The 27,189-nt window shown below is 42.7% G+C and overlaps 1 protein-coding gene across 1 annotated transcript in view; it reads right to left on the bottom strand.

The window, feature by feature from the left end:
• LOC126471375 (annexin A3-like) overlaps nucleotides 1-27,189 on the bottom strand; it is a 267,681-nt gene that overhangs the window by 7,082 nt on the left and 233,410 nt on the right. Inside the window, exons 5-6 of the mRNA XM_050099496.1 lie at nucleotides 23,105-23,300; nucleotides 450-562 (exon numbers count right to left, since the gene is read on the bottom strand). Of these exons, the coding sequence (XP_049955453.1) occupies nucleotides 450-562; nucleotides 23,105-23,300 (309 nt within the window). The remainder of the gene's footprint in view (nucleotides 1-449; nucleotides 563-23,104; nucleotides 23,301-27,189) is intronic.

The following is a 27,189-nucleotide window of genomic DNA, read 5'->3' as shown; positions in this document are numbered from 1 at the left end:
AGAATCATAGCAACCTGTATGAATTTTGTTGATATGTACTGTGATGCTGATGCTTATTAAAGTAGAGGTCTAAACAGAGGAGCAGTACTCTGGGTAGGTCACACAAACACCTTGTTTAGTTTTCCTTATGGATTTGGCAGTTTTACAGAACTTTCTCGACAAATCTAAGTTGCCCTTTCACCTTCCTTACTACTGATTTCATGTGTTTGTCACATTTCATATTGATTAATGAGGCCAATTGGGTACATTTTCAATAGAATTAAGAACTTATGACAGCAAATTATGCTTTCCACAGTAATGTAGAATCATATTGCAGCAATTACTTTAATGTTCACCTTCTTGTCTTGTCATAATATAAAGAGATTACCAGAAAAGCCACAGGGTATCCAGAATTCTAAGTTGCCCATTGGAGTTCCTTATAAAGAAAAAAAACTTGGCGTTTTCCTTACCTCTAATCTCAATACAAAAATTCTTATTAATTTCTCATATTGATCCTCTTCATTGTGAAGACATTTGTATATTTCTTCTGCATAAAAGGCAAGTGGATCTTCTATGATGTTCACTGAAATTGTTGGAATCAGTTTTAAGTAATGGTCCAGAGGTGTAACGTTATTATTATTATTATTATATTTTATAACTACACTGCAAATATTAAGGAAGAAAGTAACTTTAGCATGATGTGTCACTGTCAAGTAGCATAGCTCTATGAAGCTTGGACCATACATAGAAAGAACTGCTAAAATATAGTACTGAATGTAATTGAAAGAAATATGCAATTACAAAAATAGAAATGACACACTTTTCGAAGACAGTACTTACACTTATCACAATTTATGGTGATCCCGTGGATGTTACAAAGGCAGAACATTATACTTAATGGGGGTTGATAACCGAAGGCAGCAATGCCTGCTCTGCAAATGTTCCCATGCTGGCAACAAGGCTGATAAGGAGTTCTTGTGCTAGGGCATTACATTCCTCCACCAATGCGGTTGGCAACAGCTGAATAGTCACTAGTGCATGTGGAATTAAACTTGGGGGGAGGGAGGGGGACACCAGTCTATTTGCTTGAAGAAACACACACACACACACACACACACACACACACACACACACACACACACCCCTTCTCATGTGCACCTCTGTGGGACAACGACAAACCACAAGCCACATGCTCCAGTGCCCTACATCCTGCATGAAGAATGATCTCCTGCAAGCCACTCCAAGCACCTTCGAGGCTGCAAGGCTGCGAAGTACTGGGCTCATGTAATATATATAAACAAAGATGATGTGACTTACCGAACGAAAGCGCTGGCAGGTCGATAGACACACGCACACACAAACACAAACACACACACAAAATTCAAGCTTTCGCAACAAACTGTTGCCTCATCAGGAAAGAGGAAAGGAGAGGGAAAGACGAAAGGATGTGGGTTTTAAGGGAGAGGGTAAGGAGTCATTCCAATACCGGGAGTGGAAAGACTTACCTTAGGGGGAAAAAAGGACGGGTACACACACACACACACACACACACACACACACACACACACACACACACACACACACACACACACACATATACAGACACAAGCAGACATATTTAAAGACAAAGAGTTTGGGCAGAGATGTCAGTCGAGGCGGAAGTGCAGAGGCAAAGATGTTGAATGACAGGTGAGGTGTGAGTGGCGGCAACTTGAAATTAGCGGAGATTGAGGCCTGGTGGGTAACGGGAAGAGAGGTTATATTCAAGAGCAAGTTCCCATCTCCGGAGTTCGGATAGGTTGGTGTTGGTGGGAAGTATCCAGATAACCCGGACAGTGTAACACTGTGCCAAGATGTGGCCGTGCACCAAGGCATGTTTAGCCACAGGGTGATCCTCATTACCAACAAACACTGTCTGCCTGTGTCCATTCATGCGAATGGACAGTTTGTTGCTGGTCATTCCCACATAGAATGCATCACAGTGTAGGCAGGTCAGTTGGTAAATCACGTGGGTGCTTTCACACGTGGCTCTGCCTTTGATCGTGTACACCTTCCGGGTTACAGGACTGGAGTAGGTGGTGGTGGGAGGTTGCATGGGACAGGTTTTACACCGGTGGCGGTTACAAGGATAGGAGCCAGAGGGTAGGGAAGGTGGTTTGGGGATTTCATAGGGATGAACTAACAGGTTACGAAGGTTAGGTGGACGGCGGAAAGACACTCTCGGTGGAGTGGGGAGGATTTCATGAAGGATGGATCTCATTTCAGGGCAGGATTTGAGGAAGTCGTATCCCTGCTGGAGAGCCACATTCAGAGTCTGGTCCAGTCCCGGAAAGTATACTGTCACAAGTGGGGCACTTTTGTGGTTCTTCTGTGGGAGGTTCTGGGTTTGAGGGGATGAGGAAGTGGCTCTGGCTATTTGCTTCTGTACCAGGTCGGGAGGGTAGTTACGGGATGCAAAAGCTGTTGTCAGGTTGTTGGTGTAATGGTTCAGGGATTCCGGACTGGAGCAGATTCGTTTGCCACGAAGACCTAGGCTGTAGGGAAGGGACCGTTTGATGTGGAATGGGTGGCAGCTGTCATAATGCAGGTACTGTTGCTTGTTGGTGGGTTTGATGTGGACGGACGTGTGAAGCTGGCCATTGGACAAGTGGAGGTCAACGTCAAGGAAAGTGGCGTGGGCTTTGGAGTAGGACCAGGTGAATCTGATGGAACCAAAGGAGTTGAGGTTGGAGAGGAAATTCTGGAGTTCTTCTTCACTGTGAGTCCAGATCATGAAGATGTCATCAATAAATCTGTACCAAACTTTGGGTTGGCAGGCCTGGGTAACCAAGAAGGCTTCCCCTAGGCGACCCATGAATAGGTTGGCATACGAGGGGGCCATCCTGGTACCCATGGCTGTTCCCTTTAATTGTTGGTATGTCTGGCCTTCAAAAGTGAAGAAGTTGTGGGTCAGGATGAAGCTGGCTAAGGTAATGAGGAAAGAGGTTTTAGGAAGGGTGGCAGGTGATTGGCATGAAAGGAAATGCTCCATCGCAGAGAGGCCCCGGACGTGCGGAATATTTGTATATAAGGAAGTGGCATCGATGGTTACAAGGACGGTTTCCGGGGGTAACAGATTGGGTAAGGATTCCAGGCGTTCGAGAAAGTGGTTGGTGTCTTTGATGAAGGATGGGAGACTGCATGTAATGGGTTGAAGGTGTTGATCTACGTAGGCAGAGATACGTTCTGTGGAGGCTTGGTAACCAGCTACAATGGGGCAGCCGGGATGATTGGGTTTGTGAATTTTAGGAAGAAGGTAGGGGTGCGGGGTGTCGGTGGGGTCAGGAGGTTGATGGAGTCAGGTGAAAGGTTTTGCAGGGGGCCTAAGGTTCTGAGGATTCCTTGAAGCTCCGCCTGGACATCAGGAATGGGATTACCTTGGCAAACTTTGTATGTGGTGTTGTCTGAAAGCTGACGCAGTCCCTCAGCCACATACTCCCGACGATCAAGTACCATGGTCGTCGAACCCTTGTCCGCTGGAAGACTGACGATGGATCGGTCAGCCTTCAGATCACGGATAGCCTGGGCTTCAGCAGTGGTGATGTTGGGAGTAGGATTAAGGTTTTTAAGAAGGATTGAGATGCAAGGCTGGAAGTCAGAAATTCCTGGAAGGATTGGAGAGGGTGATTTTGAGGAAGAGGAGGTGGGTCCCGCTGCGACGGAGGACGGAACTGTTCCAGGCAGGGTTCAATTTGGATAGTGTCCTGGGGAGTTGGATCATTGGGAGTAGGATTAGGATCATTTTTCTTCGTGGCAAAGTGATATTTCCAGCAGAGAGTACGAGAGTAGGACAGTAAATCTTTGACGAGGGCTGTTTGGTTGAATCTGGGAGTGGGGCTGAAGGTGAGGCCTTTGAATAGGACAGAGGTTTCGGATTGGGAGAGAGGTTTGGAGGAAAGGTTAACTACAGAATTAGGGTGTTGTGGTTCCAGATTGTGTTGATTGGAATTTTGAGGTTTTGGAGGGAGTGGAGCTGGAAGTGGGAGATTGAGTAGATGGGAGAGACTGGGTTTGTGTGCAATGAGAGGAGGTTGAGGTTTGCTGGAAAGGTTGTGAAGGGTGAGTGAGTTGCCTTTCCGGAGGTGGGAAACCAGGAGATTGGATAGTTTTTTTGAGGTGGAGGGTGGCATGCTGTTCTAATTTGCGGTTGGCCCATAGGAGGATGCTCTGAACAGCCGGTGTGGATATGGGAGAGGAAAGATTAAGGACTTTTATTAAGGATAGGAGTTGACGGGTGTGTTCATTGGCTAAGTTGATGTGTAGGTGAAGGATTAGGTGGGTGAGGGCCATGGATTGTTCAGTTTGGAACTGGTATAGGGACTGATGGAAAGAAGGGTTGCAGCCAGAGATGGGAACTTTTAAGTGTGAGGCCTTTGGGGGTAATGCCAAATGTTAGACAAGCCTGAGAAAATAGAATATGGGAGCGTAATCTGGCTAGGGCGAAGGCATGTTTGCAACATGCTCCCACACCTTCAGTTTCACTAAGTAGTGGAAAGGCAGATTCAGTGTCTTAAGCCCTTGCCACTTTGCTTGGTAAACCACAGATTTCAAAATACTGTGCTGAAAGATTTACGTACATAACCTTTACTGTAGAAATAAGTAATATACAGAAAGAAAGCTGTCCTGACATGTAATTAGTTACATGGAGAACAGCCTCCATACTGTTGACTGAAACATGCTGAATAAGAATTCATGTAAAAACAATTACCAAGGTGATTGTAATTATAAGAGTGTGGAAGTGAGTGTCACTGAACTTCGTGGGAATTATGCCATACTGTGTGTTCAACAACTGTATACTAAGTATCCATTTTGTGAGTAATCACTGTGTTTGTTCATGTACTATTTGAACATTGTGATTTTGATCTGCCCATAGAAAGCAACACACTAAACACAGGCCACACCCAAAGGGGCTTGCCGCTCTTTTTTGGACGGGGGAAAGGGAAAGGGGGGGGGGAAGTGGGGGCGGGGTTCATGTTTGGCTACCACGGCCCCCCAGTCTTTGCTGCATCTCTTTCCTTCTGTGCTGCATGCCTATCCTCTTGCTGTTCCTTTTCCCCTCTTGGGGAACATGTGGTGTGTTTTTGGGAAGGTGTTCGGCATTTTCAGTAGCTGACACAAGAACAGTCCCACCACTGTTTTTCATTCCTTTTTCCTTTCTTTGTTCATCTTCTCCTATCCTTCCTCTGCTCCGGCATTTGAGGCTCCTCTTATTGTTCTTCCTCCATGTGCACTCTGAAACGCCAGCCCACACGTCTGATGTGTAACAGGTGACTAAGTAATGCGTAATTCTTAGCCCCGGGTCGACAGGAAGGGTTCGCACATACCCCCTGGTACAGGCCAGGCCCAGGGAGGGGTGATTGCCTGAGCTGCTACCTTCCCAAATTGCCAATTGGTCCCTCTCTCAGGAGGTGTGACCTGAGGTGTGAACAGTTGCCTAAGGCAGTTGAGGCCCCCATCTCTGAGGAGGAGGCACTTGGAAGGAGTGCGCCATCAGACACACTGGCAGTCATGGGGTTTTCTCGCAATGAGCCAACAATCATCTTCACAGCTCACGTCTACCAAATGTAAACGGAATGAAAGTCGTTAGTCAAAGACCCTCCCAGCTGCACCACGGTTCCTCATGGTTTCATGTATGGAAGACAGTCAGTCCTTTGCAACAGTAACTCCATTTCTTATTTAGAAAGGTGTTGATACAGTTGCTGGCCCTGTCAAATTCTGCTATTGTTTACACAATGGCACCTTGCTTTTGGAGACTACTTCTGATTCTCAAGCACAACTACCGCTTGCCCCTTTGCTTCTCCATGGCTATCCTGCTTGTGCCAAGGTCCATAGAACTCTGAATTCTTCCTGTGGTATTCTTTACACTTGGCTGATCCAGGCAGAAATCCAAACATACCTCCCTGATCGGGATCACATTGCTATCCATTGGCTGATGAAAACGGTAGATGTTTCCTTAGTGCCCGCACACACTTTTTTTCTCACCTCTGACAGAGTGGTGCTTCCATCCAAGACCAAAGCAGGATATGAAGTTATCACAGTCAAGGATATGAAGTTATCACAGTCCAACCATACATTCTGAACCCGATGTGCTGCTACCAGTATCATTGTTTCAACCACACTTGAATGTTTTGTCGACACCTGATTAAATGTGTAACCTGTGATAGGGATGCGCATGAGGGCGATTGTCTGCCTCTTCCTCCTGCTGTATCAACTGCAATGGTGACCATACCACCTGCTCTCAAGATTGTTCAATGTATCTCGATGAGCGGGCTGTCCAGGAGATCTAGGTAAAGAAAAAAGAGTGTTACCTGGTTGCTTGTAAGTTACTGGCCAGTCACAAACCCTGCTTTCTATCATCTGGCACTTAACAGTACTTTTCTTGCTTCATCTCACTCCATGAAGGACATGGCCACACAGAATTGCGACCTCAAATACAGCACTGAGGTTGTGAAATTAACCAGTGTAATGGTAGCATCACCGTCTCCTTGTCCAGCTGTGCAACAAAACACCAAACATTCGCCTCCCTGGGGAAACTCATCTGCTACAGAACTGTCAGGCTGGAAAGGACAGAAGGAATACTCATGCGAAGACTTCATGCGTCCCTCCAGCCAACAAACATCTGAGTCTTCCTCTGCCAACCAGAAAAGCTCCAAGAAGTCAAACAAAGGCAAATGGTCTTCTCCTTCAACAACTCAGAGTTCCTCTTCAATGGTGTTATCACACGATACCCTCGCCTGGCCGACCTGTCTCCCCCCCCCCCCCCCCCTGTGCCCCTGTCAACCATTTTGCTGCCCTGGACTTGGCAGATCGGCAGAGGGAGACTGGCAATGCCTGTGTAGATTTCATGGAGCAGGATCCTCCAGCCTCTGCGCCCTGTAGTCACAAGTCTTTGAAGGCTGGCACTCCGCAGCTGCCAAGGTGACACCCCTTCATTTTTTCCCTCCTCCCCTTGCCTTGTTATGACTCTCCTTCAATGGAACATTAGTGACCTTCGATCAAACAAAGATGATTCACAGCTGCTCTTAGAATTGCAGCATCCGCTTGTTCGCTGCCTCTAGGAAACAAAATTGCATCATCATGACTGCTTTGAGCTACTGCATTGCTTCCCGGTCTGTTTTGACCTTCTCTCCGAGGACGGCATTCAATCTCGTGGAGGAGTCATGCTGTAGATACAGGATATCGTTCATAGTCGACCCATCTCCCTGACTACCCACCTTCAAGCTGTTGAAGTTCACCTTTTCCTTCTTCACTTGCCTTTTTCCCTTTGTACTTTTTACATCCCTCCATCATTCAGTGTCACTAGGGCAGACTTCCTCCAGCTTATTGGGCAGCTACCTCACCTCTTTCTGCTGCTTGGTGACTTTAATGCACACCATCCCCTTTGGGGTTCTCCCAGAACCTGTCTGAGAGCTGCCCTCTTGGCTGACCTTCTCAATCAACTTAACCTCATCTGCCTTAACGCAGGAGCACTCCTGTTGATTTCAGAGTCCACGCACACCTATTCCCATTTGGACCTATCCTTTTGCATTGTCCAGCTTATCCATCATCTCGAGTGGTCTCTCTGACGCATACATGAGCGACCATTTCCCTTGTGCTGTCCATTTGCTGACTCGTACTCCACCTCTGTGCATACCCAAATGGTAGCTTACTAAGACTGACTGAAGGCTTTACTTCTCTCTGGTGACCTTCGACAAACAACATTTCCCCAGTTCTGACGCCCAGGTGGAATAGTTGACAAACATTATCCTCTCTGCCACAGAATATTCCATTCCTCGCACTTCCTCTTTGCCACTCTCTGTCCTGGTCCCTTGGTGGACTGAGGCACTGAGATGTTATTTGTGTGTTTTTAACTGTCACCCTACGATGGCAAACTGCATTCACTATAAACAGGTGCTTACACAGTATCATCGCGTTCTTCGGGATAGCAAAAAAGCTAGTATTATTTCATTCACTAGTTCTTTTAACAGTTCCACTCCCTCTTCTGTTGTGTGGGCCAAACTCTGGCAGCTCTCTGGGACCAAGATCCATTCCCCAATTTCTGGCCTGACAATAGCAGAGAATGTAATCGTGGACCGTATTGCTATTTCCAACGCCTTGGGGCACCATTTTGCGGAGATTTCGAGCCCCTCACACTATCTCTCTGTCTTCCTCCATCGGAAATGAGAAGAGGCAGCTCGGGCAATACCAGTCTCTTCTCAGAATTGTGAGTGCTACAATGCCGCCTTTACTATGAGGGAGCTAGATCACACTATCACTTCATCCCGATCCTCCACCCCAAGGCCAGACGATGCTCTCATTCAGATGTTGCACCACCTTTCTCTCTGCTTCATACGTACAACCTTATCTGGCTAGAGGTGTGAAGCCACTGTCATACTCATACCTAAGCCCAGTATGGACAAACACTTTCCTTCTAGCTACCACCTCATTTCTCTCACCAACTGTGTTTGCAAGGTGATGGAACATGTGATTCGTGCCCGACTGATATTGTGGCTCTAGTCTTGCAATTTACTAACCACTGCACAGTGTGGATTCCGAGCACACTGTTCTGCTGTTGACCATCTCGTCACATTGTCTACCCATGTCACGAATGGTTTTCTGCGGAAATCCCAGACCATGGCTGTGTTTTTGATTTTGAGAAAGTCTACAACATCTGTTGGAGGACTGACGTCCTCCATATTCTCTGCACACACTTTCATATGCCCCGTTTCCTTCAGGAATTTTTAAAAGATTGAGTTTTTGAGGTATGTGTGGGTTCTGCCTTGTTGGACACTTAATCCAGGAAAATAGTGTGTCTCGGGTTTCTGTCGTGAGTGTGGTCCTGGTTGCTATTGCTATTAACCCTATAATGGCCTATCTCCCACTGGGTGTCTTTGGCTGCCTTTTCGTTGACAATTTTGTCATCTATTGCAGTTCTCTATGGACTTGTCTCATCGAATGGCATCTTAAGTGATGTCTTGATCATCTTCACACGTGGAGCATCAACAGTGGCTTTTGTTTTTCCACCGACAAAACCGTTTGTATGAATTTCTGGTGACACAATTGGTTTCTTCCACGATCTTTACATCTTGGTCGTGTTGCTCTTCCTTTTGTTGAAACTACAAAATTCCTGTGGCTCATGCTCAATAGGAAACTTTCTTGGTCCTCCCACATGTCTTACCTGAGAGTCCATTGTATGTGCTCCCTCAAATGTCCTATATGTCCTCAGTGGTACTTCGTGGGGAGCAGATTGAACCACCCTCCTCTGTTTGTGCCGATCTCTTGTCTGTTCGAAACTAGACTATAGGTGTTTTGTTTATGCACCTGCATATCTGTCCCTCTTACACTGTCTCAATACTATCCACCATCGTGGCATCAATTTGGCCAATGGTGCCTTTTACACTATCCTGGTTGAGAGTCTGTATGCAGAAGTTGCTGAACTACTGCTGTCCTACCACAGTGACTTTGTCAGCAGATATGCATGCCGTTTGTCTGCCATGAATGGCTACCCATCCTGTATGTCCTCCTCTAATATCTCCTTTGATCACCAGTATGGGGTGTGTCCATCTTCTCTGTTACCTCCTGGAGTTGCTCTGGCAACTTAACTTCACGCTCCCTGCAACATTCCTGGTGGGTGTGAACCCTTCATCACCTTGGCTTTATGCGGCGGCCTGTGTTCACCTTGGCCTTCATTCACTTGTGAAGGATACTGCTCCAGCTTTGCTCTATCGCCTTCAGTTTCATGACCTTAGCGCGGAACTTTGAGATAGTACCTTTGTATACGTTGATGGCTCTTGGACTGACCATGGTGTCAGGTGTGCCTTCATCAATGGAACCGATGTTTCCTGGTATTGGCTTCCAGAACACTGCTCACTATTTACAGTAGTGCTCTTTGCCCTGTATCAGGCTACGCAGTAGATCCGGCGACACAGGCCCTTCAAAGCCTCTGTGTGCTGTACACCATCCCTTAGTGCAATGGGCCCAGGAAAGCTGTCACTTGCTCAATCTTTATGGAGCCACTGTGATGTTCACGTGAGTTTGTGGTTATGTCAGTCTGACAGGATACGAGACCTCTGACACTGCTACCAAGGCTGCAGTCCTCGTACTTCAGCCTGCTAGGTCTTACATTCCCTCCAGTGATCTCTGTGCTGCTGTCTGTCAGCAAGTAGTGTCACTTTGGCGTCATGTCTGGCCCTCCCTTCATGGGAACAAACTCCAGGTTATTAAGCCTCTCCCAACGGTTTGGATGACCCCTCGGCTCTCTTGCTGTGAGGAGATCATTTTAGCTAGGTTGCCTTTCAGGCACAGTCTTTTTAGCCATTGCCATTTGTTAAGTGGTGCTCCCCATCACTTTGTGCTCATTGGGCTCAGCTTTTGATGGTTCACCATTTCCTGATTGAATACCCTCTTTTTAACCACTTACATTCTTGTTTGTGTTTGTCGTGTGAGTTGCCAGCTGTTTTAGCGAACAATGCACACGGGCTGTCAATCGTATTTTACTTTTTATCCGTCGTAGTAATATGGTGAAGGCCATTTAATTTTTAGTTCAGGACATCCGTTTCTGTATAGTGTATTTTATAGATCTTTCTTTGTGTCCCTGTTTTTAGCTGTCTTCTCTTCTGTCGATTGGGATTAACGTGTAGTCATACTTCAGACAGACTTGCTGCCCAGTACTTACACTGAGGAGGCAAAACATTAAGTCCTGAAGATACAAATCTATAAATGTGCACACACAATCCTAGGTTTTGGAACTAATAGTTCCTTCTTCAGGGAGGGAGGACAGGAGTAACTTGGGGAAGGTAAAGAGAAAGGGCAGACCACTCTGGATAAGAGGGACCTATCTGTTGTGAGGGCAAAGGGAGAGGTGTTGGAGGAGGAGGAGGAGGAGGTCAAAGTCAAAGATGGTAAACTTGTAAGCAGTGCACCAGTTCCAAGGTTACAGTAGAGTGAAGGAGGAAAACAGGAATCAACAGAATGGTGGTGGGAACTAGCGAAGATGTCATCATGCAAGTGAAAGTGACACGCAACTAATAGGGTTAGTTAATTTATTCCATACACGGGCAATGGGGATTTCTTTTCCTGCTTGCAGGAGGGGTTCCTGTCCTGTAATTTAAGTGATAGTGATCTAACCCCCCCCCCACCAGCACCACTACCATTAAATGTAGTGATAAGATAAATTTGTCCTGACTCTTCCTTAGTACAAGTTAAGGGTGGGCAACCACCACAGTTGGCAAAATTTGGCCAATTAGTGCTGAAGGTAGTGGAGGGTTCAGAACCACAGCTGCCACTTATTTGGGTGTGTAATTTATCCCTCTGTCAAAAGGCCAAAATTGGTGCCATTTGTACCAGCCTGAGGCTTTGGATGTAGCTTTTGCACCCTTATTCCCAGTGTTACTGTCTACACAAATGAATTCACTATCAATGCCACACTACATGATATGTTAGGAGAAATGGGGGAGACTAGTGGGTGACTAGCTGCTCTGACAATTTATAATTAATATATTTAATTGGCTGATTAATTTTGATATTTAAGGTACAGCTTTTTGGAGAGATGACAGCAGCTGCTGTTTCACATCTGCTTTAGAATTGAAGTGGTACAAGTCTAGAAACAAAGAGGACAGTGTGAGAAGTAAAGATGGATTGGATGAAGAGAAATAAATAGTGCATTTAAAAGGCTATAAAGAAAGTGAGATGACATTGGCATGGTAAAGATTTATTGATGACATTTTTATGTTCCGAACTCGTGAAGAATAACTCCCCCACTTTGGGCAACAGTTAAACTCCTTTTCCCTATTAAAATTCTCCTGTGTCCTTGCCAAAAATAAACCTGTGTTTCTTGACATTGACCTCATCCTCACTGAAGTCCACATTGAAATCTCAGTCTGTATAAAATTGAACAATAAGCAACAATACCTACACTTTGACAGCTGCTACCCCTTCTACATAAAATGCTCCCTTCCGTACAGTCTAGGTGTCCTCTACAAGCACACGGGCTCTACTATTGACTAACTCAACACCTACACCAACCACCTGTCCCCAGCTTTTCATTCCCTCAACTACCCCAAAGATCTTATGTGCAAACAAATTTTCTGGCTTGTGTCCTTCTCTCTCACTCTGACTAATACAGTTCCCACTTCAAAAAGCTCTGAAGTTTCCCCCTTGTTACCCAGTACTACCCGGGCCTTCAAGGTCTCAAATGTTATTCTGTCAAGGCTATGACTTTATCAAGTCTCTCTTCCCCACACCATGCACTGTTGTCTTCAGCCATCCAAACGCACTACAATATCCTACTCGTACCATATGACTTTCCCAAATTGTTATCTTTGTCTCATCATTATCTTTTTTACTTTTACTTTTTCATCTTCATGCTCCTCCTTCCCATCTTTCTCATCTAATAATCCACCTAGTTCTTAACTGTAGCACTGATTTCTTTTCCCCCAATACATCTTTAAACTGGTATGGTACACTGCTTACCAATGTACCACCTTTGGCATTTCTCTCGCCACACTCCTCATGACTGGTGGGTCTCTCTCATACTGGGAGTGGCCTGCCCTTGCTTGTTAACATTTACCAACCTACCCCTCTTTCATTCCCGAAGAAGGAACTATTAGTTCCAAAAGCTAGGTAGTGTGTGTACTTTTATAAGTGTCATTCTGCAGAACTTAATGTTCCCCCACTGAAAGGTAAGTACTGGCGAAACATTCTATCTAAAAACAGGGAAATCTAAGTTCTGAATACTTTAATTTCTTTGAACTTACATGTTGGATTTTGGAGAATAAAACATGGTCGAATTCATCTCTTTGATTTCTATGATACTAGCAGCAGAAATTATTATAATTTCTTTTGTTACAGTTAAATTGTAACTGATAATTCTTTAATTAATATAAACTGCTTGCCAAAAACAGTGAAGTGCCCAGAAAGGTAAGAGGAAATGAAATGAAACAAAACTTCAAAGGTTGAGAGGGCATGTGATGTTACTGCACTGATTACAAAATTGAGCAAAATTGACAAAGAAATTGGCAATATGAGCCCACTTGTCAGTATGACTTGAACCTACCCCAGCCTGGATGCATGCACTGATTAATTTGGGAAAGGTATCATAAAGCCTCTGTACCCGTTCAATCGAGGACAGGTCTGGTGATCTTGCTGGCCATAGAGTATTCATAGAGGCACGTATCATGTGTGGATGAGCATTGATCTTTTGAAAAATAATGCCGTGATACTGTCAGACAAGAGGCAACACCTGAGGATGCAGGATATACATGACGTACCATCGCCACGCAATGGTACCAAGAGTAATACCACTGTTCCTTTCCCCAGGTCATCACCATAGTCACTGGAAACAGTCAACTGAAGTAATGCAGAACAACTGATCTCTGAACACAATGCAATGCCATTCCTTAACAGTCCATGTTTCCCAGTCAGGGCATCACACCACCCATTTCTGTTGTGGTGTTAAAGGCAGCCCATGCACGAGGTGGTAATTCCCTACCCAGATACAGCTAGTCTCAAACCAATGGTGTAGGATGACACAGAATGTTGCAGGGAGTCAATTACTTGTTCTAAGATGACAAGCACAGATGTGAAGGGGTTATGATTTGCTCGATGCAGAATACAGTGATCATCTCTTGTAGTGGTCAGACTTGGTCAATCAGAAACTTGACGATGAGTATGCCTGCTTTCATGTGCCCATGCAGACTGATATCAGGCCACTGTTACAACCGAATGCTCGATGAATGTGAATATTGCACAATTCACCCAGCCAACCAAATGGAGACCCACAAAGAGAGACTATTCAAATTATGTCAGATGCTGATAAAACACTCTCACACAAGTATGAGGAATCTTGCTGACTTGACATTGAACACTCATCTGACACTGTTCATACCTCTTATGTACTCTACCAGGCTTGGTAACAACACTAAACATGAACAACACTTATGCAATCTGGTGGCCATTCTGTTTGTGCAGAGAATTGCAGCTCTAATCATTTCCATACCCAGTAACTGTTTGCGAAGTTACAGTGATATTAGACCATGTCTTCTGAGTGCTTCACTTATTTTGTCAGGCACTGTAGACATGGCAAGAGCCTGCATGTCATCTAGTGAGGATTTTCTAATAATTGATCAGGGTGAAAACCGATGTACAGCTTAGCTGTTCACCTCAAATAGTTCCAAATAGTTTTTAGATATTAAACAGCTTTGGAAATATTTGAGGTGAACAGCTTAGCTGAATCACCCTGTATTGTGTGAATAGCATCATGTGTCATTTTTACCTTCTAATTTTTTTTTTTCCCCATGACTTCACTTCAGAGCATGGTGAGAGAATTCTATCACTGACAGCAAAATACACTGAGAAATAAAAATTGGTATGCAACTGTGATGGAAATGCTGCTGGGTTATTTCTAAATTCAAGCTTGCTTGATGCTGATCATCTTAGGGAGCTCAGCCTTCATTGGCTGGGACTGGTTAGGGGAATCAGAGTTTTCTGAGCTGAGAAATGCTGAGCACCACCAGTCTTCTGTAACCATATGCTCTGGGGATGCTTTTTAAGTGACAACCATTCAATGTGTCAGTTGAATGTTGTGTGTCACAGGGAGCAGGGATCTCTGCTTAACACTTTGAGTGCCATGCCTTTAATATTACGTTGTCTTCAATGTTGGAAAGAATTTTGTGCCTGAAATATTACTGGCACATCATCTTAGTGAGGGCTGCATGTCCATAACATTACGGGTGTGACAGTCATCAGTAAGATGATGTGCCTCTAATATTACGTGCATGGCATTCTTTCCAACATTGAAGAAAATGTAATATTACAGGCATGGCACTCAAACTCTTAACCACACATATTGTGAGAATGGCGCAAACCAGTATTATAACAACTCTACCTCAAGGTGTGCAACATGCCAATGGGGTAAGTGGGTGTTGAAATGAAACCTCTTCTGAACCTGCTGTATGCCTTTGGTATAAGGCTTATCCAGGAAATTTTCTCTGTCTACTCATGGTAAATCTATGAAGCCTACATGCAATTCAGTAAATCCCAGTGAGTTTGGTGGTCTGTAGAATGGTATTAACACCCAAACCCCTGAGAGACTTTGTTGGCTGTTCCACTTGAGATATCTGTCAATAACAGAGGAAGTGCTAATAATAATCCTCCTCCACCACCACCGCCGCCGCCACCACAAGTATGATCCACCTCACCACTTACTTATCCATCACAAAGTTCTCAGGTCATCTTAGAACACATTGTGTGCTTGGTGGAATGATGAGTGCATTTTGGCCATTTGGGTCCAGCATGTGGCTCTGCAACAGTTTAAATACTGACCAATAGCAGAAAAAACCTTGCCACTTTTTGGATAGCAAGGGTTAATGCTTGTTAATAATAAAGCAGAGCAGGAAAAGGTCATGGCAAGTGTTCTTGGATTCTATCAGCTGCTCCATTTGCTCTAGATAAATACGGAAAATCATCAGGAGAATTTCAGGTAAATTCAGTCAAGGTCACATATAACAATGTTGCTCAAGCAGGGGGTTCTGTAGACAACTTCTGGAGACATCACCCACATGATGGCAAAACATTTTCTTTTGACAACTGCCATCGCCAGCCGGGTTCCAGAATTTTCCTGCTACTGTGCGACAATGGAGAGGGGTGGAATGGACTTCTGATCCAACAACTCTTGAGTCATGTAAGTGCTCCTTTTCCATGTGGGAACTGGATTTGGCACTGTCTGAGACTTATGATACTGCACTTGATTACAATAGAATACTTTACAGCATGCTGTGACACTTGAAAATAAAATCAAAAGAACTCCCCCTAGAATGCTTTAATCCAGTACAGCAAAACAGGGAAAGTTCCCAACTCTGGGAGGAAGACGGTTTTGATACCTTTCCCCTTCGCTGTAACAAACTGTGTGGGAAAGTCACTGGAGTGAATACTTAAAGCAGATGGTATAGACATTAGACCAGACGTCTACTTAGCTGCTTTCAGTGCAGGTTCAGGTGGTGTCAATCCACAGTAGACAACCTAAAATGTGTGTGATGCTACTGGGAGGCAAAATACTGTTAAAAAAAAGGGGGGGGGGGTGAGCAAGAAAGACAGAAGAAAAAAAAGTAAATTCAGGTTTGTTAGTTGGTATATTGATGACAACTCAAATTGGGAAAACCATATAGAAGACTTGCTGAAATGTTCAGTTTCAGCTACTTTTGTCATAAGAAAAAATTCTAACTTTGGGGAGTAAAATTAACCAAGTTAACATATTTTGCACCATCTCATCTACTGATGTCGCATGGGTAATGTTCTGGGCTAACTTCTCACTTAGTGATCAGCACACTGGGCTAGCATTTGGGAAGACGATGGTCTAGCCATCCATATTTAGGTTTTCTGTGACTTCCTTAAATTGCTTTAGGCATATGTTGAGATGGTTCATATCAAATGGCACAGCCGATTTCGTTCTTCATCCTTGTTGATGCTAGCTTGTGCCCTGGCTCTAATGACCTCACTTTTGATGGGCTGTTGCACTGTAATTCCTTTAACTTCTCACTTGGACAAAAAGGGTTCATTGCACAAAAGAAAGTAGCTTCACTCACATACATCTTGCAGGCATCTACTGAAGCAATTTGAGATATTAATCATTGCCTCACTGTATGTTTATTGACTGATGAAATTTGTTCTGAACAATCCATTGTTGTTTGAAGGTAATAGAGATAATATTAACAAATATAATATGGGAAGGGAAAATGATCTATATTGCCCTGTAGTGACTGTAGCTTTGGTACTGAAAGGAGTGAATAATGACACAGGTATAAAACTCTTCAATGATTTACCCATGGAAATGAACATCTTCACGAGTTCTGCTGATATTCCACATCATAGTGCTTATTGTAAATGTGATATCTGGTACTTGGAACTAACTTACTACGTAACTTGACAAATGTGGTAACAAAATAGATTATAATGGCACTTTTGAGGTATGTTTGGACAGTAAGTACTCAGAAAGAAAGCTGTTTATATATGAAATGTTGGTGTCAAGAGGGCTAACATAAATAGTGACAAGAAATGTTTCTGAAGAAAGATTGTAAAATAATACACTGTGTGATCAAGAGTATCTGGACACCTGGCTGAAAATGACTTAAAAGTTCATGGTGACCTCCATCGGTAATGCTGGAATTCAGTACAATGTTGACCCACCCTTACCCTTGATGACAGCTTCCACTCTCGCAGGCATACATTCAATCAGATGCTGGAAGGGTTCTTGGGGAATGGCTGCCCATTATTCACAGAGTGCTGCACTGAGGAGAGGTATCGATGTTGGTCGGTGAGGCCTGGCATGAAGTCGGCATTCAAAAACATCCCAAAGGTGTTATATAGGATTCAGGTCAGGACTCCTTGCAGACCAGTCCATTAGAGGGATGTAATTGTCATGTAACCACTCCGCCACAGGCCGTGCATTATGAACAGGTGTTCGATCATGTTGAAAGATGCAATCACCATCCCTGAATTGCTCTTCAACAGTGGGAAGCAAGAAGATGCTTAAAACATCGATGTAAGCCTGTGCTGTGATAGTGCCATGCAAAACAATGAGGGGTGCAAGCCCCCCTCCATGGAAAACATGACCACACCACACCATAATACCACCGCCTCCGAATTTTGCTGTTGGCGCTACACACGATGGCAGGTAACGTTCACTGGGCATTCGCCATACCCACACTCTGCCATCGGATCACCACATTATTTACCATGATTTGTCACTCCACACGAAGTTTTTCCACTGTTCAATTGTCCAGTGTTTATGCTCCTTACACCAAGCAAGGCATCATTTGGCGTTTACCGGCATGATGTGAGGCTTAGGAGCAGCCGCTCGACCATGAAATCCAAGTTTTCTCACCTCCTGCCTAACTGTCATAGTACTTGCAGTGGATCCTGATGCGGTTTGGAATTCCTGTGTGATGGTCTGGATAGACGTCTGCCTATTACACATTACGGCCCTCTTCAACTGTCAATGGCCTCTGTCAGTCAAGATACGATGTCGGCCTGTACTTTTTTGTGTTGTACATGTTGCTTCACATTTCCACTTCATTATCACATCAGAAACAGTGGACATGGGGATGGTTAGGAGTGTGGAAATGTTGCATACAGATGTATGATACAGGTGACACCCAATCACCTGACCGCGTTCAAAGTCTGTGAGTTCCGCAGAGAGCCCCTTTCTGCTCTCTCGTGATGTCTAATGACTACTGAGGTCGCTGATATGGAGTACCTGGCATTAGGTGGGACCACAATGCACCTAATATGAAAAACGTATGTTTTTGGGGATGTCCGGATACTTTTGATCACATAGCAATATTCACTGCTGCCCTCGCAGGGGACACCACCTTATAGTCAGCACCTTCACTGCCATGCAGAGGGTTTGCATACTTTGTTGAAGTCGAAAGCTGTGCTGGCAGGGTGACCTAAGCTGGATTGGTCTTGAGTAAGGAGCCAGATGAAGTGTATCCCACGATATAGGGCAAGGAGGGCGCTAGAGGTGTAGTGAAGCCAACTTCCCTAGAGGAGTAAACCTAATACAAATCCTGGTCCTCCAGGTTGGTGGTTGGACATGGGGCTAATAACCCCATAGAAAGTATATTACGGAAATTCAACAGAGGCCTCAGAAACTGGATGGAAGACATGTATCACAACCCCAGCAAAGAAAACGAATAAAGGGTCTGGCAGTAGCATCATGGTATGTGACGACAATGCTTCAGCCTGGAAAAATGAAAGAAATAGCCAACGAAATTTTAAAATTTCAATATGATGATGTAGGGCTACAGGAAATAAGATGGCAAGGAAATGGGCAGATAGATAAACCAACTACTCATTGGTATATATTGGACCAGAAGAAAGATCAGACCAACTTGGAACAAGATTTATAATAACTTCGGATGTTAGGAAAAGCCTATTAGAATTTGAACCCATAAACGAAAGGATGTGCAGATTCAGATTGAGAGGGAAATTTAGGATTGTATCAATAGTGAATGCACACGGACCAACAGAGGAAAAAGAGGATATAATTAAAGAAAAGGTCTATGAAGACTTGGAAAAAGTATGCTGGGCAGTACCAATATGCATGACCTGATGCTAGTAATAGGAAATTTTAATACAAAAATAGGGACAAATGAACATCCATATGGAGTTTTTGGAAAACGTTCACTACTTGAGGAAAACAAAAAGAATGGAGACTTACTATGCTAATTCGCAGCAAGAAATAATAAGTTTATTAAAAGTACCTGCTTCCCACAAAAAAGAATCCATCTGGGTACTTCGAAGTCTGCAGTCAATGGAGTAGTCAATCAAATTGATCATATTTTAGTGATTGCACACCACTCCATGTCAGATATGGATGTATGGAGCTTCAGAGGATCAATCTGTGGTTTGGACCACTTTGTGATAAAATCAGTCTTGAGAGAGAAACTGTCACTAAGGAATGGCAACAGAACAGGAAAGATGATGAAATGGAATACCGACAAACTGAAAATCCCTGATGAAGTGAAAAAAATACTGAATAACACTAAATAGGAAGTTGAGAAATGAAGAGACTGCAGTGGGAGTAGACAAAAGGTGAAGCAGGATTGAAAAAGCCATTAAAGATGCTGCAGAAGAAATAATAGTCATAAGAAAGAACAGAAGAATTCAGGAATGGTTTGATGAACATTGCAGGTCAGCAGTAGAGGAAAAGAACAGGGCAAGAGCAAAAGTACTACAGAGAGAAAACACAGAAATAATGTGGAACAATATAGGGAATTAAGAAGAGCTAACAGACTGGGCAAGAGAACGAGAAGAGAATGGACTAAGAAGAAATTTCAAGAACTAGAAGAGTTAAAGGGACAGAGTGAAATAAGAAAGTTCTATCATACTGCAGCCAAAATAAAGAACAGATTGCAGCCAAAAATAATGGCATGTTCAGTAAAGATGGGAAAATGGTAAGGGAGGAAGAACAGATAGTGGGAAGATGGGCAGAGTATTTCAATGATACACTAAGCAACAGCGTGGAAGATGAAGAAACAGCTGCACAGGAAGAAAGAGTGGAGCTGAAAGTAGACAATGAAACCAATGAGGCAAGAAAGCCAACACTACAAGAGGACTCCCAGGCTGTGCACAAGTCAAAAAACAATCAAGCCCATGGTAAAGACAGCATAATCCCCGAATTAATAAAAGCAAGCGGTGAGGCTGTTATAAAGGAACTGCAGACATTAATATCAGTTATGTGGGAAAGAGAAACTATGCCGTGTAATTGGAAAACTGGAATAATAACCCCCCCCCCCCCTCCCCTTTTATAAGAAAGGGCGGCAGATCAGCATGTGAAAACCATTGAGGTGTAACACTCCTAAGCACACATTATAATACCTTCACAAGTATATTAAACAAAAGGATACAGAAGTGCGCAGAAAACATACTAGGCAACTATCAGCTTGGCCGTCGACAAGACAGAGGAACAACTGATTAAATTTTGTGATAAGACAGATGATGGAAAAGTTCTATGAATATGATATAGATCTGCATTTCCTATTCATTGACTTCAGACAAGCCTCTGACAGCATAAACCAGCAAGAACTCTACAGAGTACTGGAAGAAGTTGGTATATGTGCTAAACTAATAAGACTAATCAGAATGACGATGACAGAGACAAGAGGAAAAGTAAAGGTCCTTAGCAGAACAAGTGAAAGCTTTGACTTTAATAACAGCATGAAGCAAAGTGATAGTCTCTCCACTTTTCTATTCAATATAGCCCTGCATAGTGTCCTAAATAAAAACAGCAAAAGATGCTCCATGTTTATGAAAACTAGCTACATATGTGTATACGCTGATGCCATTGCTGTAGTAGGAAGAAATATCAGTACACTCCAAGAAACATACCAGGCAATGGGAACAGAAGCCTTAAAAATTGGCCTCATAGTAAATGAAAACGAAACAAAATATATGGTAATGTCACACTCTGATGCCAGAAGAACCCCAAAGACCTAAACATCAATGGGAAATGCTTAAAAGGAGTGTACTCTTTTAACTACCTGGGAATCCTAATAACAAATGATAACAGTATTGGAAAGTCTTTAAGGGAAAGAATACAAGCAGGAAACAGAGCTTACTTTGAAAATATGTAACTTTTCAGAAATAGCTTTGTTACAAGTAAAAGAAAACTGCTAATATATAACTCCCTAGTCCACCCAGTCATCACATTTGGGTCAGAGGTGTGGGTCGTTGACAGAACATGATAAAAATACACTAAGAAACTTTGAGCAGAAAATACTGTGCAAAATCTATGGCCCAATAAGGAAGGAACAAGGCTGGAGAATACACTACAATGCCAAATTACAAGTGTTAGTGCAATTTAGGGACATAGTAAAATTTGTGAAATCGCAGTGAATAGGATGACTAGGACATGCAGAGAGAATGGCAGAGGATAGAATTCCAAAGAAAATGAAAGGTGTGATCGATTCAGTTAGGCAAAAAGGGAGACCTAGAAGAAGATGGATTGATAACGTAATAGCGGATCTCACCAGTATGGAGTCCGGAGGTAGAAAAGAGCAGCAAACAATTGAGAAATATGGATGAAGATCGTTGAAGAAGAAGAAGAAGAAGAAGAAGAAGAATATTCACTTCTGTGATACATTTTAAGAGAGACAGTAAAACATAAAGAATAATGAGTTCTTCCACATGAGACGGGGAAGTCAGGCAATGAAGACATAATGAACAGAGATTTCTTGTATTTTACTGTCCCTGTTAGTACATATCTCTGAACCTAGTATCACACTAGACTAATTCGGGACTGATCTATTAAATGGACATGTAACATTTTGCTTTAAAAATAATTTTGTTTGTAATGGGAAACAAATGGACACTTTCTGTTGACACTGGGCATTGCATGAAATATGTGATGGACAGTATTTGTTTGGGCTGACTCCAATTACACATTGCAAGAAGGAAATTTAAAATATCAGTGGAAATACAAGAGAAAATGCTTGTGCAAACTCTTAGGAGAGAGACCCAGAATGTTTTGGAGTTATATGTTGGCTGATGAAAGATGTATGTGTCGCATTGAAAAGTAATGCCTCTGAATTTTTAATGCAAAACTCTTAAAGCGTTTTAAACAAAACAAAAGTTATTAATATTCTACTGCTTTCTTCTTCATGTCTACATATTTGCAGCATTCTACATATTTGCAGCCTTCTACTGCTAGAGGCACATGGCAATGTGCTATGCAATTTATGAATGATGGGCTCCATGTGGTTCCCAAGTTGTGGAGCGACCGTAAACCATAAAATTATCAAATATGCAGCAAGCAACCAGTCACAAAGTCATGTTTTATGTATTCACTTTTGCAAATTGATTTCAACTGATTAACAGCCATCATTGGTGCTTTCAACCAATATGTGCCCCGAGTAGTAATACTGTCTTAAGCAGCAAACAACTTTATGTTTAATGATGATGGCTGTTAATCAGTTGAAATTGATTTGCAAAAGAGAATAAATAAAACATGGTTTTGGGACTGGTTGCTGCATATTCGGTAATTTTGTGCTATGCAATTGTTGGTGTATGAGAAACAGCATGTAGTAATCGTATTTTGAATTAGAAGAGTTCATCCACACATAGAGCATCCTCTCCTTCAGCATAACAATGCCAGACCACACATGAGTGGTGTGACATCTGCAGCTCTCTGATGTCTTGGGTTCACTGTCACTGATCATCGTCCATACAGTCCTGACTTGGCACCATCCAGTTTTCATCTGTTTCCAAAACTTAAAGAACACCTTCAAGGACTTCACTTTGACGGTGATGAAGTGGTGCAAACAGAAGTGGGATTGTGGCTCAGATAACAAAATCAAATATTCTGTAGTGACAGTATGAACTCAATGGTCTCCCATTGAGAGAAATGGGTCATTGTAATTATTAGAGACCCATTGCTGATTTATCACACAGCTGCTCATTCTGTGAAGGAAATCTGCTGGTTAAAACACGAGGACACAACAAAAAATATTGCTCTGTTCCATCAATGTATCTGAATATGTTAATACTGCATTTTAAAAGAAATGGTTGTTACAAAACATTTAAAAGTAAGTAAATCAAAAACTTAAATTACCGTATAGCACTAGGGCATGTTGGAAACATTCTGTCACAAACTCATTTTTTATTTTTTCTTGAATGGTCTTCCCAGTTAATCTATGATATGCTTCAAACATTTTTTTAAGGTGACTGTAGCTTCGACTATTAAGGAAGGTGAACAATACTGCTGCATCTGAGGCATACTTAATCCCAACTCCAGCTGCTCTTAGAACCTGCAAACATTTTAATACAAATACTAGTCTGCAAGAGGTAATCCAATTGAAATGTGAAATGTAACATATGTGTCTCTTTTTAAAATTTATGTTTATTGTTTAGTTTAGTCACACAGTAAAAATGTACAACACAAGCTAACTTATGTTGCCTCCATTTATACTGCTATAGTATTTAAATTAATTTATTTTGTGAATGGTACCTTTGGTGGGTCTGATCTTAAAACAGATTTTTACATTAAAATTTTGTTGAACAGATTAACATCATCAATATATACTAGTAAATGGTAGGCACAACCAATCCTTTGTAGTGGTACCATGATTGGGATTAGAACATTGTAACTGAAAGACTTAACAGATTTGTGGAAATTTTTCAAGAATAGCTGGTGTGATGTGCTGGCTGTGGAATATTCTCTCATTGTTTGTTGGGTCACACTCTTTTTGTTTGCCACTGGTGCTTCTGTTGGTTGCTGGTGCTTCCACTATCTGCACAGTAGCCAACCTCCTCCTGGTCTTATAGCAAGATGGAGCAGTCTCTTCAAAATGTGCTAATTTATTATTCAAATTGTTTTACCTTTTTTGATCTTTTTTTACAAGAACATGGCATTTAATATGTAAACTAGAACTCTGCTGACAAGCTTTCAGAGGTTATTCAGGAATACTTTCTGAATATTTTGATAGAAGGGACTCACAGTCTATGGCGGCTTCTTATAGACAAATAATGAAATTCAAATTTATTTGGTTTGGCACCACAGTCACCATTGTTTCTGTGAAAATATCTCCACAACAGTGAAGGAGCCTGCAATAAGTAAAAAGCAAAACATACAACACAGAATATTGCAACCTTAGATGAAATACATACACTTTTATCACAATGCATTCTCTCTGTTTTGTCTATATAGCACATAAAAACTGCAGAACTGTTCCATTACAGGTATTATTTTAATTATCAACCAGGCTGATCATGGCAGAATGTACATTGACACACAATTGACTGTCTTATATGCTCAAGATTTCCGGGCATAGTATGCCAAACTTTCATTGTTATTGCCTTGAATGAATCAAACGCTCATTAACATTTACAACCAAGCAAAACAATATGCAGCTTCAACCATTGTATGGCCAACAAATCAGATAAGTATGAAATCAAATTCTTGATTGTTGCTGATGTAGTGATGTAACAGGTACCTATACCTCTGCAAGGAGAATGCATATCCATAAAATAAATTGAGAGGAGAGTATGTTGCCTTGCACCTCCCAGGGGCATTTCAAAACTAATGGATGTAAGTGATGACACACAACTTATTTACATTTCTTTATCTAGCTAAGAAACTGCAAAAGGATCTAGTGTCAGTAGCGGGAAAAATAAACAAGATGCATCTGAGATTCCTCTAATGGGGAAGAGAGGATACACTGCAGTTTACAACACAACCAGCTGCTATTTTTTGGGCACAGGGATTGCATCTTGACTGCACATTAACAGGGAAAAAGTGGGAATGTCATTTTTCTAAGTGCTGTGCATGATGAACTGCAATGACCAGAGTAGAAAGTCTAGTCGAGAAAGTATAACTCTCTGTAACAGTTCACAGTACGGGGTTCATATGGCTGACCAAATGACCCATGTACACTACTGGCCATTAAAATTGCCACACCACGAAGATGATGTGCTACAGACGCGAAATTTAACAGACAGGTAGGAGGTGCTGTGATATGCAAATGATTAGCTTTTCAGAGCATTCACACAAGGTTGGCGCCGGTGGCGACACCTACAGTGTGCTGACATGAGGAAAGTTTCCAACCGATTTCTCATACACACACAGCAGTTGACCAGCATTGCCTGGTGAAAGGTTGTTGTGATGCCTCGTGTAAGGAGGAGAAATGCGTACCATCATGTTTCTGCCTTTGATAAAGTTTGGATTGTAGCCTATCGTGATTGCGGTTTATCGTATCGCGACATTGCTGCTTGCGTTGGTCGAGATCCAATGACTGTTAGCAGAATATGGAATCAGTGGGTTCAGGAGGGTAATACGGAATGCCGTGCTGGATCCCAACGTTCTCGTATCACTAGCAGTCGAGATGACAGGCATCTTATCCGCATGGCTGTAACGGATTGTGCAGCCACGTCTCGATCCCTGAGTCAACAGATGGGGACATTCACAAGAAGACAACCATCTGCACGAACAGTTTGACGACATTTGCAGCAACATGGACTGTCAGCTCAGAGAGCATGGCTGTGGTTACCCCTGACGCTGCTTCACAGACAGGAGTGCCTGTGATGGAGTATGCAGTGATGAACCTGGGTGCACAAATATCAAAACGTCATTTTTTCAGATGAATCCAGGTTCTGTTTACAGCATCATGATGGTCACGTCCGTGTTTGGCGACATTGCAGTGAACTCACATTGAATGCATGTATTCGTCATCGCCATACTGGCATATCACCCAGCGTGATGGTATGGGGTGCCACTGGTTACATGTCTTGGTCACCTCTTGTTCGCATTGACGTCACTTTGAACAGTGGATGTTACATTTCAGATGTGTTACGACCTGTGGCTCTACCCTTCATTCGATCCCTGCGAAACCCTACATTTGAGCAGGATAATGCACGACCGCATGTTGCAGGTCCTGTACGGGCCTTTCTGGGTACAGAAAATGTTTGACTGTTGCCATGACCAGCACGTTCTCCAGATCTCTCACCAATTGAAAGTGTCCGGTCAATGGTGGCCGAGCAACTGGCTCGTCACAATACGCCAGTCACTACTCTTGATGAACTGTGGTATTGTGTTGAAGCTGCATAGGCAGCTGTACATGTACACGCCATCCAAGCTCTGTTTGACTCAATGCCCACGTGTATCAAGGCCTTTATTATGGCCAGAGGTGGTTGTTCTGGGTACTGATTTCTCAGGATCTATGCATCCAAATTGTGTGAAAATGTAATCACATGTCAGTTGTCCAATGAATACCCGTTTATCATCTGTATTTCTTCTTGGTGTAGCAATTTTAATGGCCAGTAGTGTACAACAAGTGGTTCAGTCAATAGGTCACCAATGCATGTTTTCTTCATTATCTTGGACTTGGTGGCAATAAATGAATGAGACGTCTATAGCACAGCATCAAACCAACACATGAAAAAGAATTTCGTACCACAATGAATGAAGAAAGGTAAGCTGGTAAAGTGCAAAGAAGAGAACACCAATGAGAACAGCAGGCAGAAGATGAAGTTGCATCACAAAGACAAATGAAAAGAAGGAAAAAATGTCAAACCAGCTTCTGAGAGGCAGCAAAATTGGTGACTGCCGTGAAAAATGCCATTAAGCATCATACAAAAATATGTGGACAAATAAAAATCTCACATGTGGAGTGTTGTTAGTAGTAAAAAGAGACTTTACTGAAAGATGCCAGCAAATCAAATGGTAATATGTATCTCCAAATAAATAATTTATGTAAGATACAAGTTTTTTTTTTGTTCAAATCACAAGAAAGTTGTAGTAAAAAGTGTAATTTATTACAGGATACAATAATGACATTCCTGAGATCTGAAAAAGGGCTGCAGGAAACTAGACAGATTTACAGAATGCAACAAGGAACAATACTAAAATAAGTGTTACTGTGTAGACCAAATTGTAGAGGAGCCCTCAGAAGACCAAGGAAACATTGGTAACAACTTCTCCTGTGGCTACAATGGTGAACTGCCTAGCCTTTGAAAGCAGCAGCAGCAGCAGGAGCAGAAGAAGAATAAGAAGAAGAAGAACTGTAGTTTACAATAATTTCAAGCATATTTACTGAGGTGAACAATAAATAGTAATTTATAGTTGAATGAACAAATAAAAGAACTACACTATTATGCAGTATTAGAATGAAGTTTACTTCTATAAGATATTCTTGGATTTCA

The sequence above is a fragment of the Schistocerca serialis genome, chromosome 3 (assembly GCF_023864345.2).
Source record: "Schistocerca serialis cubense isolate TAMUIC-IGC-003099 chromosome 3, iqSchSeri2.2, whole genome shotgun sequence".
Classification (NCBI taxonomy): Eukaryota; Metazoa; Arthropoda; class Insecta; order Orthoptera; family Acrididae; genus Schistocerca; species Schistocerca serialis.
The sequence above is the reverse complement of the archived record's forward strand: the minus strand, read 5'-3'. Positions and strand labels throughout refer to the sequence as shown.